General features: G+C 39.8%; 1 protein-coding gene across 2 annotated transcripts; it reads right to left on the bottom strand.

Moving 5' to 3' along the window:
* On the bottom strand, positions 1–11,064 carry LOC144637996 (uncharacterized). Of its 2 annotated transcripts, XM_078497093.1 has the most exons (3): positions 10,952–11,042; positions 6,812–6,945; positions 1–1,529 (listed from the first exon to the last, which is right to left on the bottom strand). In XM_078497093.1, exon 3 carries the CDS (start codon positions 1,516–1,518, stop codon positions 25–27), a length of 1,494 nt encoding a protein of 497 aa, XP_078353219.1. In that variant the 5' UTR covers positions 1,519–1,529; positions 6,812–6,945; positions 10,952–11,042; the 3' UTR covers positions 1–24. The 2 variants fall into 2 exon arrangements, with proteins under 2 accessions (XP_078353219.1, XP_078353218.1); XM_078497092.1 differs by lacking the exon at positions 6,812–6,945 and having other exon boundaries at positions 10,952–11,064.
* Between the last annotated feature and the right edge of the window lie 6,350 nt (positions 11,065–17,414).

The raw sequence follows: 17,414 nt of genomic DNA, 5'->3' as shown, positions 1-17,414 counted from the left end.
ACACTTGCCACACTGTTCACGGTGTTAAGGCTTCTCGCCAGCATGAACCCTTTCATGAGTCCTCAAATTTCCCACTTGGCTAAAACTCTTGCCACACTGTTTGCATTTATGGGGCTTGTCCCTTAAGTGGACTCTTTCATGACGCCTCAAACTTCCTAATTGGTTAAAGCACTTGCCACACTGTTTGCACTCATAAGGCTTCTCGCCACTGTGGACTCTTTCATGAGCCTGCAAATGGCTTGTTAGGCTAAACCACTTGCCACACTGTTTGCATTCATAAGGCTTTTCACCAGTATGGACCCTTTCATGAGTCCTCAAATTTCCCACTTGGCTAAAACTCTTGCCACACTGTTTGCATTCATGGGGCTTGTCCCCTAAGTGGACTCTTTCATGACGCCTCAAACTTCCTAATTGGTTAAAGCACTTGCCACACTGTTTGCACTCATAAGGTTTCTCACCACTGTGGACTCTTTCATGGGCCCGCAAATGGCTTGTTAGGCTAAAACACTTGCCACACTGTTTGCATTCATTCGGCTTTTCACCAGTATGGACCCTTTCATGAGTCCTCAAATTTCCCACTTGGCTAAAACTCTTGCCACACTGTTTGCATTCATGGGGCTTGTCCCCTAAGTGGACTCTTTCATGACGCCTCAAACTTCCTAATTGGTTGAAGCACTTGCCACACTGTTTGCACTCATAAGGCTTCTCGCCACTGTGGACTTTTTCATGAGCCCGCAAATGGCCTGTTAGGCTAAAACACTTGCCACACTGTTTGCATTCATAAGGCTTCTCACCAGTATGAACCCTTTCATGTTTCCTCAAATTTGTTGCTTGGCTAAAACACTTGCCACACTGTTTGCATTCATGGGGCTTTTCCCCTAGGTGGACTCTTTCATGACGCCTCAAACTTCCTACTTGGTTAAAGCACTTGCCACACTTTTTGCACTCATAAGGTTTCTCGCCACTGTGGATTCTTTCATGAGCCGGTAAATGGCCTGTAAAGCTAAACAACTTAAGACACTGTTTGTATTCATTAGGCTTCTTACCAGTATGAATCAGAGTATGAACCCTTTCATGTTTTCTCAAATTTGTTGCTTGGCTAAAATGCTTGCCACACTGTTTGCATTTATGAGGCTTGTCCCCTAGGTGGACTCTTTCATGACGTCTCAAACTTCCTACTTGGCTAAAGCACTTGCTGCACTGTTTGCATTCATAAGGCTTCTCGCCACTGTGTACTCTTTGATGAGCCCGCAAATGGCCTGCTAGGCTAAAACACTTGCCACACTGTTTGCATTCATGAGGCTTCTCACCAGTATGAACCCTTTCATGTCTCCTCAAATTTGTTGCTTGGCTAAAACACTTGCCACAATGTTTGCATTCATAAGGCTTCTCACCAGTATGAACCCTTTCATGCTTCCTCAAATTTGTTGCTTGGCTAAAACATTTGCCACACTGTTCGCATTTGTAAGATGTATTCCTTGTGTGTAGACTTTCATGTGTGTTTAGTTTTGACATCATCACGAGTCCATCTGCAAATAAAATGAAACGTGAGAAATTACTCTAAAATAATTTATCAGCTTGTTACAAAACCACATGCTCTCTTTATACGTTCAGTACTTGGCTATGGGCACGTAGTGGCCATATTGGGAGCGATGGTGTTTTGTTTTTCGCACTCACTAACTAGTAATACGTGACTCGCAGGGCCTCGCGAAGCTCCGGTTTTAACCGGTGATTTGATATTGTTGCCTAGAATAAGGCATGGCCGCGACACCCTCGTTCCCAGGGTCTACTCCGCTTTGAAGATGGCCGCTCTTTCTGGTTCGTAAAGAGGTATAAAGCGTTGGGAAGCGCAGGCTATTTTCAAAATCATCGACAAATTATTGGAATTTGGATAGTCGCATTTTGGACATTTATTTGAGGGCATTAAGATAAAAAGAAGAACGAACGGCAGGAGGATTCGAACCCTCCGCCCGCGCGCTCCTGATGGCGATGAAAGGTTTATAGCCTGAATTGGCGTTTAGGGAGTATTATGTGGAAATCAGTGTTATTTTAATTCGAAAAGAAAAAGGATAAAAAATGAAAGGCTCAGGATTCGAACCCACAAAAAAAAAATTAAAAAAATAAAATAAAAAACCCTAGCCGGATTTGAACGCCCGCCCTCAGTACCGAAGATCTGATTTCAAGTTCGACGCCTCACACCAGCGCGCGGCCGTGTGACGTCATTTCCGCCACACACCAAGCTCACACACGTAAACTCCACACGAGCTTTCATCCCGCCTGAGCCCTTTGAAGGACAAAATTATACACCCCGCTACGCTCGGCCTTCGGCCTCGCTTCGCGAGGAACAAGATGTTATTATTTTAGCTGTCCTGGTACACCATTGTACGAGTAAGGTACAATTCATATTTTATGAGCGTGGGGGTGGGGGTAAGAATGGTAAGATTTGATAGGGGAGCATGTACAAATATGGCTTCAAAGGAGAGGGAAACGTAAAAAATTGACTCTAAGTGTTGTAATTGCAGTGTCTATAACAGTGCAAAACTTCTGTCAGAATTCCTTAAAAAAGGTTCTGGCAATGGGCGCCCTTTATACAGCAGAACATTGGTAACTCGAACTCTGAAGAGAAACGAAAAACAATTCGAGTTAGCAGGGTTACGAGTTATCGGGGTCGATTGAATGATCAATTTGCAAGTTAAGAATTGATAGTTCACTGATTTTTCAGCAATTCAGTGTACAGTACAGTGCAAATTAAACTTATCTCGGGAGAAACTCTTACACGACCATACATTCTTACGATAAGAGAGGATAATGGCTGTCAAATATGTGATCTGTTCGTTGCTTTAATCACTGGGCAAACGGGAAAGGAAATTAAAGTAAGTTCGACTTATGTGAGTTCGCGTTACCAGGGTTCAAAATCATTAACTCAACACAACAATTATTTTTTTTACTGAAAAAATGGGCAAAACTGGCTTGTAACTGGCATTCATTATTTGTTCAGTTCAAAGACTCTATCCCAAAGGGAGCTCTGTTCGCGAGCATTTTACAAATTTTTGTGAGCTAACTGTACTCATTTTCCATGTGTGAACACAAGCACCTCTATACCGACAAGAGCTCTCAGGTCTACAAACATCCACAGGCCTAAGAGGAATGTAGAAACTCATGCAGATTCTGCAGATTCATTCACCATCTTGGACCCTGCCACCACCAAATTCCAAATTAAAATCAAGGAAGCTTTATCAATATTTCAACTGGGAGAAAACCACTTTAAATTAACAACTTCATCATTTTCTTTAGCTCTGCACATGCTCTTGTGGTGTCAAACAATGTACACTGTACGTTATTAATGTTATCCATGCTAAACCAAGTAACACCTATTGTAAAAAAAAACTTACTCTGCAATTGGCAATGACAGTTGGTTTTGTCAAAACATGTTTTCAAAACTTGTCTTTTAGTTTATGTAAGACAGTTACAGCTTAAGGGTCAGAATTCAAGTCAATCAATGTTAAAACAATGACGCCATTCCAAGTTTTCCCTGCCGATAGAGACCTTCAGGAGTTGATTCACAAGGAAAATAAACTTGGTGTACCCTGCTGTACCATGACATGATTAAACAAATCACTTCCAAAAAGGATATTACATGTTTCAAAGTTAAGATTTCATATTTTCACTCACAAGCCAATAACGTCTAGCAAAATTTTAAACTTGAGAAATTTCTTCTATTTTTGTATTAAACAGGGTATCTTTTATTGCAATAAAAAGAGTTTTGCTGCGTAGCACTCAATTGTTACAATAAGTGTTCAATAAGTGTTCTTGGAGTGCAAAATAGTTTTTTTAAAAACAGACGTTTCGGGGAAACCCCTTCATCAGTGTAAATGTGATGTCTTAAAAGGAACGCTTGATCGTACGTTAAATGTCTTGCGTGCGCGTCGTTTAAAAATAAACAAAGCGCAAGATTGCGCGCGCGCTCAGCGCACATGACAAAAATTTAAATGAACATCATAATATTAGTCTGAGAATACAAATATGAATTTAAAATTTTAAGTCAATGTTCATTCCACTAGGGGCTAGTGTCTTGTAAGTAAAGATCATCCTCATCTCCTCCCTTCGTCTTTGGGCCGCCAGTCCACCAACTTGCTTGATAACAGATACTGACATGTCGTGGATGGAATTGTGGCCCCCTTGGTTAAAATGTTCGGCCACGGGGAAACCACCGTTCTGGTACCTTTGGTTGTTGTTGTAACCTTCAACTGAGCGGAGGTGCTCGCCAAACCTGTCTGCAAGCCTACGACCAGTCTCTCCGATGTACATTGATTGACAACGGCAGCATGTGATGGCATAAATGACTCCGGTCGTAGTGCAGGTGTGGTGTCCTTTCGGGTGCACAACTCCGTTCGCGTGGTTGATGTTTTGAGTTTTTCCGGTGAATGCACATGTCCGGCACCTAGGCCGCTGACAGGGAAAGGTCCCGGCTTGTTCCTGTTGAAGGTTTGAGGAGAAGGTGCTATGAACCAGGATGTCTTGAAGGTTAGTATCCCGCCGGTAAACGCACATGGGCGTGGTCGTGAAGATGTTCTTTGTTCGAGGGTCGTCGGTCAGGATACTAAAGTTCTTTAACAAAATCTTCTTGACTTCCTGGTTCTTTGGATGGTAGGTTAGTATCATGCGGGTCTTTTCTGATTTCCCCTCAGATGCTTGGTTTCGTGAATGCTGTAGTGCGCTCTGACGGTCGATGTCTGCTGCCTTTCTTTGCCCGGCTGCAACTACTTCACTAGGGTAGCCTCTCGCCTTGAAGAATGATGCCATCTCATTGGACTTGGTGTTGTAGTCCTGTTGGTCGGAACAGATGCGGCGCAGGCGAAGAAGATCTTCAAGACTTCATTAATTTCTGTTCCTCATACCATCCTGCGCTCAAGTACACCTTCGAAATCAGCGAAACATCGATTCCTTTCCTGGACCTTCGCCTATCCATCACTGATGACAAAATAATAACATCAATCCACTATAAGTCCACCGACACCCACAACTACCTCCACTATGGGTCGTCCCATCCGCCTGGCTGTAAAAACGCAATCCCTTACAGCCAATTTCTTCGCCTGCGCCGCATCTGTTCCGACCAACAGGACTACAACACCAAGTCCAATGAGATGGCATCATTCTTCAAGGTGAGAGGCTACCCTAGTGAAGTAGTTGCAGCCGGGCAAAGAAAGGTAGCAGACATCGACCGTCAGAGCGCACTACAGCATTCTAAAATGGCAATCAAGATCAGGCGCAGATCCAGGAAAAATAGTGACTGTTTTTCCTGTTGGGGGTCCAGGGGTGAAAATTTTTAGATATTGACTCCCAAAAGTGTCATTTCTGGGTATTTTTTGAGTCACTTGGACAAGGGGTTGACCGATTTCCGTAAAATGGTGGAAACCGGTCTGGATCCGTGCCCGATAATGTAATTACATCATTTCACAACATGTTAAAAATTCAGAGAATTAAAGCTTTACAAGATAGTGCCCCATTCAAGAAATAAGACCCTCCTGTTTGTAATTTCAATTAAATCAAAACAGTTTCTAATGGCTGGTTTTAACTAGCAAGCTAAGGGTCCAGACTCGGACTTGTAAGCAAAGTTAAAAGGAAAGGGCAATAAAGATTCAGTCAAAATAAAAAAAATTGAGGTGTAAGCAGAATCACAAGCACAAAGGAATCAAAGTTGTGTGTATGTGTATTCTTCCAGTTCCCCTTGTGCAAATAATTTAAATTGTTATAAAGCTAGAAATTTTTCCCCAACAGCACACGCTCTTGTTGGCTAATTTGATATCACATGACATCTAACAATAAAAACTGTTTCCTGCTAAAAGTCTCAGAGCAGACAACATTGCAAAATCTATGACGTCTGACAGAGGGTAGCATTCCCAAGGGGGGGGGGAGACTCCTTTATGAAATGGACGGGGATGCTCGCTGGAAATTTTGAAAAGAACCCCTAAAAGAGACCAATCTGGGTGTGGCTCAAGCTTTTCTAGACCCCTAAAAGATACCAAAAAACTAAGAATTGAATTTATATTTGCATATTTCTTCGTGTGTAACCCTAAAAAAAACCATTATGGCTAAAAATATTGGCATTTTGCCCGGAACACCCTAGACGAGACCAAAAATCTGAAATTTACACCCCTAAGCGAGACGACGAGCATCCCCATCACTTTCATATGCAAGTCCCCACCCCCGGGGTGGCATTGCAATGTTGCCCACAAAAGTTAACAGATGAGCGCTATTTTCTAAGGCTTTGTCATGCTATTTTATGTAACAAAACACTTCTGACTGTTCTTTTGGGAAACCAGTTAATTTTGTTTCCCTCTAATCGCAATGTCTCCCTCGGCTTTGCCTTTGAAAAAAACATTGTGATTCTCAAGAAACAAAAGTGTACATGTATATTATAATTTTTATGCTTTTGGTGAACACACTATATAACTGAAGAAAACTCACAGCAAAGAGTCCAGAAGTGTGAGCACTTTTAATTCACATTCTTTCGTGTAGAGTATCCAATCAGAAGGCAAGAACAGCCTATCCTTGCCTTCTGATTAGATAGTCTACTACACAAAAGAATGTGAATTAATTAAAAGAAGCAGATTCTTGTGAACCAACACAAACTCCAGGAGACCTGTGCCTGTTCCTTTTACAGCTTTACAAGTACATGTTACCTATCCTACAGTAGAGCAACCCTCCAAGTTTATTTTTTCCTTTGTGGCCATTTGGCCACCCACTGCCCAAATTTGGTTGCCTTTGGTCGCCTCGTTTTGAAAAATTTTAGTCGCTAAATTAAGCTCACCCTTTCAATCCTTCTTCTCAATTTTAGTCGCCAGGCTGGCGACTTCAGTTTCAATTTAGTCACCAGCTCCAAATTTTAGTCGCCATGGTGACTTAAATGGTCTTAACTTGGAGGGTTGTAGAGCAAATTTACAACTGCGAAATGCAAAATACATTTTAGAAATATTAAAAAAATTTGCATTAACTATTCAAAAGCTTGGAATAATAAATGTAAACAGCAATTCTCAGTTGATCCGCCAAGCATCTGTTCACTGTACATGTGTAAGTGTAAATAATTTCATTAAGTGTAAATTTATTTCTGCTTACTTACGCTTCTAATTAAAATTATCACAAGGTTATCGTCCATTTTTTACAAGCGCTACTTTGGGTGACATGAAAACCGGGAAGGTCAAAATATTCAATGCTGTTCAAATTGTTCAGAGGCTGAATTGCATGACACAACATAAAGCTGAACTAAACTCGCTGACTCTTGAAATGTTGAGTTTAAAGGTACATTTTGCATACAATGTAGAACCACTTTGCAGCACAATCGCACAACAGACAAACAGTATTTATCAATAATTACAAGGATAATATCTATAAAGAATAATTTTCACTTGCTTTCAAATTCAATGCTAAAGTAATTTCTCTGAGAGTTGTCAAATATTCATTGAAGTCACAACTGGCGGCTATGCAGATAAAATAAGAATAACTTAAGATATCTGCAAAATAAGTAAGTAAAAATAAATGGTTAATGAATGTTAGCCATGGAAATTATTACACTTATGGTACAGCATACATGTACAGTCGCCTGGCTGAATGACTGAGAATTACTGTTATATATTTTCTGTAGAAAAGTGCTTTAGTGGATAATTTACCTGAAATCACTTGACAATAATTTTATTTCCCATAATTTTGCAAGTAATTATTCTGGCGTGGATTTCAAAGCAAAAACCTGAAAAGATGAGCACCCCATAAAAAAATCAATTTTGTCTTCACAGCAGATTGCTTGCGGTTTGTGTTTTTCTACCAGAAGCTATCATCAGCTTCTGATTGGATAATCTTAGTGAAAGAATGTGAATTAATTAAAAGTGGTCACACTTTTGGGCTCTTTGCTGTAAAATGTTTCACAAGCCATAAACATTTAAATATGCAAAGAAATGTTCTTCAACAGCAACAATAAAAAAGCTTTATACTATCAAAACTGTAGATCATTTTTTTTAAAGTTTAAAAGATTAAAAACAAAAAAAATCTTTTGATAAGAAATCACCGAAATCAATTGCCACAAAAGCTTTCCTTACGAACACTCCAGACTTTTTACACCTTATTATAGGAAATTAATGATATGTGTTATTACTTGCTTATACATGAGTCTTTACGGTAATGTGAATTTCAAATTTGCATTAAGTTTATTTAGGTAAACACGTTTACTATAAGCATTTACCGTAATGATTTAATTTCTAGCGCCCGGGGCGCTTATTTACTTTTGGCACCTCAAGGGAGGGCGCTTATTCGAGAGAGAGCGCTTATTTAATTTTTTGAAAAACAACCAAATGTTCAAAACAAAAATTTAATAAATATTAAAATAACTAACAATAACAGAAACTGTAACAGTAACAAATTGTTGAAAGTTCAGTTACTTTTAAACGAATTGTACATTTTAGCAGTAAATATATACATTTAAGGTACGGCGATCGTTCATGAGTTTATCTATTAGAAGTTGATGACTTCAGTAGGGGCAGTTACAGTATCCACAATAGGGGCGCTTATTAGAATATGGGCTCTTATTATAATGGGGGCACTTATCAGACCTCTCAAGTCTCACGATTTTGCTGTGCGACTCACGATTTTTAGTTCAATCTCACGGTCTCACGACAAGACAGAAAAATCTCACGATAAACCGAGTCACAAGCTGTAAGGATACAATTTCTTGTATAATGCCATTTTTGGCTTACTTAGGCGATTGTCTTGAGCCAATTCTGTGTAAATCCGTAGCCGGCAAAGGTATTTCATTAGTTTGTTCGCTAGACACACAATCGATAACCATATATAGAAGACACAAGCCGTGAAAATAACGTTAATTTTTGTGTTGCTAAAACAGGAAAAAACTCTTTCTCTTAATTAGCATCTGGTTTTAGTTATTTTTGTCCGTCAGTTGATAAATCTTCCGGTTTTTTGACCTCGTTCTCCAGATTTCCGGTTCTTTGAGGTTGAGAGGTCTGGTGCTTATTGGAATAGGTGCACTTATTGACAAAAACACATTCGAAGGGGGGCACTTATTCCGAAGGGGCGCTTATTGGATGGAGGGTGCTAAATCAAATCATTATGGTACCCAGAACTTTTCTTAAATTCGCATTAATTTTATTTTGCGAAAATTTTGTTAACGTTGTTAAAATACTTTGCTTTAAATATTTCTAAAATAAGGTAAACAGAATAATTATACAGCTTAGCTGATCACAGACAAGTTACACTTCAAGTTACGAGATGTTATATGAGGCTCAAGATCGAGATCTCTTTTAACCTTGACTGCTGACCAACATTTTGTTGAGGTTCTTCTTTTTTGACACCAAGAAGAATTGAACCCGGGTCGTCAGTTTACAAAGCAGGAATTTATCCCCATTAGGCCACCGAAGACCAGCTGCCACGACCATGATTTTTTTGGATAGTCTAACCGCAAGCAATGTAGCCTGCGAATACAACCGCCTCTTATTCGCGTCCCGCAACGAAGAGCGAAACACGAAGAGAGACGTCTGTGATTCACGGCCAGAAATTCCATACTGATGACGTTAACCCTAATTAGATTTCCCCACACGGGAAGCAGTTGGTCCTGCATAATTATACTTTCGTTCTCAGCCGCGCATTACTAGCTTGATCACAAACACTTTTTAGGCAGTCAAGAACACATTTACAGCGGATAACTTCATTGCGAAAATTAGGAATCTCTATACGAGTAGTAATATTTGGAAAAATAAGCTGTTAAATCACTAAATGACATGTTTTGGAACATGAGCGCATCTCTCGAGGTGGTAATGGGCCATAAATATACTGCAGCGATCATAACAATTATTCTACTGAAAGACACTTAGTTTCTTCTTTCCCTGTTCTTCGTCAAATTCTGTTTTTCTGTAGCATTTATTCTTTAATTGAGAATGGTTCAGGTTATCTGTATTTCACATTTTTGTTGCTTGTTCGTTTTGCCAGCTCCCTTAACGTCAACAATAAATGTTAGGTGTCAAAATTGATGTATTTCAAACGGCCGCAGTGGCCCATCAGCGTTCGTCCGGTTCATAAAGCAGTTTCTTTTGTTTCCCATTTACATATGAAGCGAGAAATTAAAGAAACTGTACGGCATAGCTTCAGAGTAGCTCCACGATCCTTCTCCCGGTCAACTTTTAGTCTGCAATAACATCCGTTTTTTTCCGTTCATGTAATCACATGTGTGGTAATGAAGTGTTATACATGTATTTTGCATACATTATGTAAATTAGCTAGCTGACCAATCAGCGCTCCTGTCCGGATTCTGGACAGATTTACATCATCAGTTTTGAATTTCTGGCTGTGAATTGTAGACGTCTCTCTTAGCATTTCGCTCTTTTCGTTGCGGCATGCGAATGAGTGGCTGTTGTATTCGCAGGCTACAAGCAATGTAACGTGGCATAATAAAATTATGTCATCAGCTGTGTCCATATGGTCTGAAGCAATGCTTCAAAATGATTTCGGGGTCAAATGGTCGACCATCCAGGCTTGTTCGCGTCAAATTTCCCACTATTTGGGCCAGAATAGGGATAAAATGTCCGGGGGTTGCCCCCCGGGAGGGGGGGATGATCTCGGTTGGAATTGACTGACACATTATACACTGTAGCTCCAACCAAGATGGCGTCGAAAACTTTGCAAGGTTCCAAAAATGCGTCACTGTTTCACTTCAAAACTCAGATGCAGTAAATCTATATATGATTGTGACTCGAAGAAGCACATGATCTGTTTCACTTTTTAACAGAACACTCATTCAGTTGAACACAAGCAAAATACTGAGCAAACATGCAAAGCATTAACATGCAAACGCTCTGTCGATTGAGAGCGATCGAGTATCAATGTCTGGGGCATGTATCTTAGCACCAAAGGAATCCCCTATGCCCAAAACTACATTTAAACATTTTCTTACCTTCACAATGAGAATCCATTGCTATTCACTCGATCAAAACCAACACTTCTGATCACTTCTGCAAGCTTCCAACACACACGCTCTTTCTTTGTGCTTTGTGCTTGTCGCGCGCGATCTTGTTGATAACGCCAGGGCGCTAAAAAGGAAGGGCGGTGAAACGCGCTCAGAGCTCTTGAGCGATGTGCGATGCGGAGGCGGACTGGGGCGAGCGCACTGCAGCAAAGTGAAAAACATGGCGGCAAATGCGATCGTGTGGCTGGTGAAAAAAAGTGATTGCTACGCGGAACCAGTAAGAGATTTTCACTAAATTTCTTTGGGCATTAAATAATGATATGCTTCCCAATCAGTAAAAAGTTAGAAAGTGTTTGAATCTGTTACCGCAGAGTTGAATTATGGCAATTAAAATCATCTTGCTCGAACAGCCTTCGACCTTTTTTTCGAACGCTAGAAATCAAGCACCAATTTCGTAAAAAGTATGGTAGCAGGTGGCTCAATTTTCTAGCAATAAGTAAAGTATGTATTGCTTTTTCATCTGTGTAAATTTCGTTCTGGACTTTTTTGGACTTTTTGAGTTAGAGGGTTTGAAATTTTACACTTTTTTTCGACTGTGCGATCAGGGTGCTATTACTAGCTTTCTAGCAGTTTACTCGTTTCTCTGCGACCATGTTGTAGCTGTCTGTGACCGTGATAACAAGAGAAGTCTTTTTAAAGATTCTGAACTGTGAAATTCACAATTACCCCCTGATTAGCTCAGTCATTTGAGTGAAAATTGCAGCTGAAGTCAAATTTGTTTTCAAAATCAATATTAAATGACTGCATTTCTTAGATTCTTCTCAGTCTGGTAGATCATGTTAACCATCAGGCAATGCCTTATGATGACTGCTTTACTTAATAATTTTCGCCCAAAAAAAATATCTATCAACCAGTATTTCTTTCCAAGTTGTCCATCAGGCACTAGTTTCTATCCTCAGGTGGTGACAGTTGTAGCCACAAAAGAACTGTCTCATACATTGGCAGAAGAAGATGCACTCAATGTCAGTGCAGTTGCACTCAATGAGTACAAACCATTCAAGACTTCCCTACACTGGATGCTAGCCAAGCAAATGTATGTCTTTACAACACAAACATTAACATCTCAAACATCAACATCTCCCTCTTTTTAATTATTAAATGGCATTGTTTAAGACCTTTTTTGTTTTAATAATTTGCCTTTTGCTCTGGTGATGTAAAGATAAAAAGCAAACCTTTTTTAATTTTTTGCAACAGTTGCTTGACCATGCTTGTTGTATAAAAACAAATTATTCTTAATATTTTCAGTGGAGAAAGAGGATAAAAGTATGTCAGAAAAGCAGCTGGGAATGCCTTAGAGTTCTTTTCATAAAATTATATTTCATTAGTTATGTGTATGGAGATCTAGATCTGGAAGGAAAATTACCAAGAAATTTATGTGTCAAGTGGTCTTCTGCATTAACAAATAGTGACATTTCTTTTTATAAATCAAATATGAAATCAGGGGCAGATCCAGGATTTTTTTAGGAGGGGGTGCACCACAATTTTGTAAGGAATGGTACTAGAAAGAAGCAGGTCATCTCAGAGGTGAGGAGGTGTACCCCCTGCTCCCTTCCCCTAGATCAATCCTGGAAACAATACATTCCTTGATACCTCATTGTCAACACATGATCATGATATAAATAAAGCTGACTGAGAGCAAGATATATCAAATAAATCAAAAAAGTAAATAAAGATCATTGGTCACACTATATTGATGGGCTACTTAGTGGTGTGTATAGATATAGCGATCATAAATAAAAATTTTAGCATGCAGGCTAAAGATGAAACTCTATTTTTTTAGTAAAATAGTAACATATAATGAAAAAAGGCCTGTTATTTTTTTTAACCTTATTATATGTGCTGCTCAGTGTATCTGTCAAAATCAAAACTAAAAGGAATATTCCGAGTCATGAGTGATTTAAATGTAATTACAGAAAGCATGTTTCACTTGCCCTGTTACACTTACTCTTTCTGGGAAGTTCATGGATACAAACCCCACACTTTCATCTTTATTTATTTTATTTACTTGACAGATATTTCTTGAGCTGCAGTTTTTAATCTCAATTTACTGAGGTTGTCAGGGTGAAAGTAAGATTTCAGTGATTTTCACAGGTCAGATTTTGGAAAAAGACTCCATCATAATTCATGATCATTCACAGTTAAAGACGACGCAATATGATCGCAGAGAAAAGAGTAAAATTGCTAAAAAGTTATTAATAGCACCCTGATCGCACAGTCGAAAAAAGTATAAACTTTCAAAACCTCTAACTTAAAAAGTTCAAAAAAGTTCAAAATGAAATTTACACAGATGAAAGAGCAATACATACTGTACTTATTGTTTGGAAACTGAGCCATCTCTGACCATATCTTTTACGTAATTGGTGCTTGATTGCTAGCGTCCGAAGAAAAGGTAAAAAGCCTTTCGAGCAAGTTGATTTTATTTGTGATAATGCAACACTGTGTTCACAGAATCGAGCACTTTTAACTTCTGACGGTTGAAGAAACATATCGTTATTCCATTCCCAAAAGAATTTCGTGGAAATCTCTTACTGGTTCCGCGTAGCAATCACTTTTCTTCACCAGCCATCAAATCTCACTCGCCGCCATGTTTATCACTTTGCTGCAGTGGAGCGCGCTCGCCCCAGTACACCTCCGCATCACACATCGCTCAAGAGCTCTGAGCGCGTTTCGCCGCCCTTTCGCCGCCCTTCCTTTTTAGCGCCCTGATAACGCTGACCAAAAACAGCGCGGAAGGAGAACGTCAGGAAAACAATATATTCTATTTGGACTGGACTCGGGGACTAATAGGAGCGCGGAAAAACGTCTGATCCGAGGTTAAACCTAACGCCCAACCAGGGTTAAGAACTTTTATTTTTTCAGAATAAAGGAGTTTCCATGATATTTCTGTGATACATTATTTTCATAAACCCTGACTAGTAGCTAAGGCATGGATGCAGCCGAATTTGAAACAATCCTTCCGAACTAGAACTCGGCTGTAATCAAATGTGATCTCTCTGGAGTTGGAATTTAATCAAAAAAAGGAAAAATGTCTGCTGACAAAACAGAAACACCGGCAGGAACGGACGAGCAACTTAAAATAGTGGCAGCCGTGATAAGCGCTCCAGACTCCACACATGTGCGACGGAGACTTGTCAAACAACTCAAAAAATGTTTGGGCGTTACTAAACAGCAAACCACAGCAAAACACCTAAACATCAAAACAGCAAGACGGTGAAACAGCCGTTATCATCACCCAACGCTTCTCCCCACGAGCCCTAACAACGGCTGCAAAGAAAACTAATGAAGCAAACGATTGAGCCGTTACTTCTTTCCTGTATTAAATCACTAATCACATCCCCGGGCCAAATTTTCCAGCGGATTTCTAACCCCTTCGCGAATTTGAAACCCCCCGCACTCCAACAAAAGTGATCATACTTTATTTTCCTACTCTTGGGGTCATCAAGGAAAAAAAAAACAAAGCGATTTTTTGTCAATGCGATTATTTCATGGACTTGAAAAAGATGAAAGTCAATTAAAATGTACAGCATTCGCGTAATCTCTCCATCCCAAAGCAACGTTTTCCAAACGAGAATCTAGTGTGATTTTTGTTGACCCAAGCCGAAAGTGCAGAACCAAATTTTTTAATCGCGTTTTGTTAGTTGACGTATACGTCTGAAATAAAAACAAATTCAACTAATAAGTCCCTTAGGGCTTTATTGTCAAGTTGCCTTTATCATTTTATCACATTTGAGTGAATTACAAAACTAAAATAGATACACGACAGTAAGATTACTATTGGATTCTAAATACATTGTTTTCTTTTTGTTTTTACTTTACACTTTATTTCTTAGGAATTTCCGAATATAAAGATGTTTTTCGCATTGTGGATAGAGCAAAGGGCAATTTTACCTTAGTCACTACACCAGTGGGACCGGTGTTTTATCTGAAAGTGAAGTGCCAGGTCTCCGAGTTCAAGATAAAGGGAAACATGGTGCGGTATGAACATGTTGGCACCAAAGTTTAGTAGAGTGTAAATACAATTTGTTCTATTCGGCGAGAATCTTGGATATCCCTTGTTCTTACAATGCAAAATAGAAGAGTTTCCATGGGAATTAAACGAACGTATCGATGAGCTAAAAAGTGGAAAAAATGACCTTGTGACCTTATCTTGTGTTTGCGTGGTGAGTAACGCTGGTTTAGAGCGCTGGCGATTCCAGCAATTTCAGTTGGTTCCACTGTATTCAAAGCACGACATTATTGTAACTCCCTCCCTCTTACACACACGGCATGTAATAAAACCCAAAACAACGAAAGGAAACCACCGAAACGAAACGTCCGAAACAAGGGAAACCACCGAAACGACCAAAACAAAACCGCCAAAACAACCGAAATGGCTGAAACGAGCAAAACGAAACAAAATCATCGACACAACCGAAACCCATTATCATTAGTGACAGCTTACCATAAACAGGCTAACCTGCATGAGCGTTATTCAGGCTAACCAAAGTGCTATTTAGGCTTACCGGAGTGGCTAACCGGAGTAGAAATCGAAGGTGCACTCCGGTCGGCCTGAATAGCACTCGATCTGGTTAGCTAGACTTGCTTCCAGTACAAGTTGAGCTCACAGAGCGCGAAGAGAGCACAAAGAGAGCGGAGCCGGAAACGAGAAGTGAACGACTTTTAGGGCTTGTTTACATGGAGGTGGGGGACCCCGGGTAGGTGAGGTAACCCGCCCAGCCGTGGTCGAAAATTACCTCGCGTTTACATGCAATCTTATCACCCCGGGTTCCCGGGGTGACCTTTTTACATAAACAAATACATTTCATTAAAGTCGCATATCGCATTTCGTTTTGTTCAATCTTTAACATTTACCGGTTGTATTTCTCTCATCTTTTGATTTCGACTGATAACTAGTTGATTAGGCAAAGTATAAGTAGTCGAAGCAGTTGTCGAAGTCATTGTGGTTTATAGTCGAAGCGTGAGACTCGATCGGACTTACGCTTGATGCTTCACTTTCGCATTTATATTTTAAATTCTTAAAGCATCTTCCGAACTGTTGTTCGACATCGGGCAGATGAAGCTATAGGAAAAGTTCGCCGGGTTTGTAGCTGTAACTGAAGCCGAAGGCAACCATATCTTGTGTAGTTTGCATTTGCCGCACTTTCAGATTAACCATGAGTCGACCCCGGGTACCCCACCTTGAAACGTTTACATGGCAAAAACCGACCTCGGGTAGGCGGGTTACCCGGCACAGCAGACCGGGCAACCCGGGTAGGCGGGTCACCCCACCTATCATGTAAACGCGATCGAGAAAAAATGAGAGTTTATATGGACAGGCGGGTTACCCCACCTAGGCGGGTTACCTCACCTACCTGGGGTCCCCCACCTCCATGTAAACAGGCCCTTAGAACGTCTATCTGGTTAGCCTAACTAGCACTCCGATTGCCTGTTTACAGTTACCTTTCAAAAGGTAACTGTAAACAGGGTAACTGTAAAAGATAGGTAACTGTAAGGTTACTGTAAAAGGTAACTGTAAAAGATAGCTAAATAGTTGCGTACACTCACTTTTTAACTTAACGAATCCCTTTATTCCAATACACTTACAATTTTCTCAGGGAAAGAATGTTTAGTTTCCAGTTACACCTTTACTATTCTCTGTCAACTCCTCCTCTCCTCATACAAGTAACTACAGCAGGTAGCAAGGGTTTACCAAGAAATTGTTCAATGGCGCTCTGTAATTTCTTTTCTGCAGTGTATATCAAGACCTGTGAAACATTTTGTGTACAGCACTCATATGAAAAGGGCGAGAAGCAGGGTGCTAGCACCACCCCAATAATGTATTCTTTCTACTAACAAAGACGTCTAATTTATTTGTGATCTCAGCTAACAACAAAGGGAAGCATAAAATAGGTTATCCCTAATAAGCCTTGAGAAACATTCTAGAAAGAAAAAAAGTTTAACACCATTGGAAATATTCTTTGCTTGTCCACTCGTGGTTTATATCACATAACTTTAGCAAAACAAAACCAGAACTGAGGCTCACAAAAATTAATGCCTAGTCAGCATTCTTAATGAGATATAACAGAAACATATAACTGTAACCAAACAGAAGTGAAGACCTGCTGTACTTTGCGATTTTTCACTTTGGGTGTCATGACAACCATTAGGAAGTGATGTCACGTTTAATCAGTCTGTTTTTTTCTTTTTTACTATTTTTCACCTAAGTTCCATTTAATAATTTAAGACTTTCAAAATTGGAAATAATTTTGTACATCACAATAATAAACATATATCATGCAAGTATTGAGTGGACCGCACACATTCACTCACTCAGTCAGTCATTTCGTTATTTTAAACAACCATCCATCTGTTATGACAAACAGGGAATAACTGCAGTTGTGGGCAAAAAAGC

This window comes from Oculina patagonica, chromosome 14 (assembly GCF_052425735.1).
Source record: "Oculina patagonica isolate OP01 chromosome 14, crgOcupat, whole genome shotgun sequence".
NCBI classification, from domain to species: domain Eukaryota; kingdom Metazoa; phylum Cnidaria; class Anthozoa; order Scleractinia; family Oculinidae; genus Oculina; species Oculina patagonica.
This window is presented reverse-complemented; position numbering and strand designations above follow the sequence as displayed.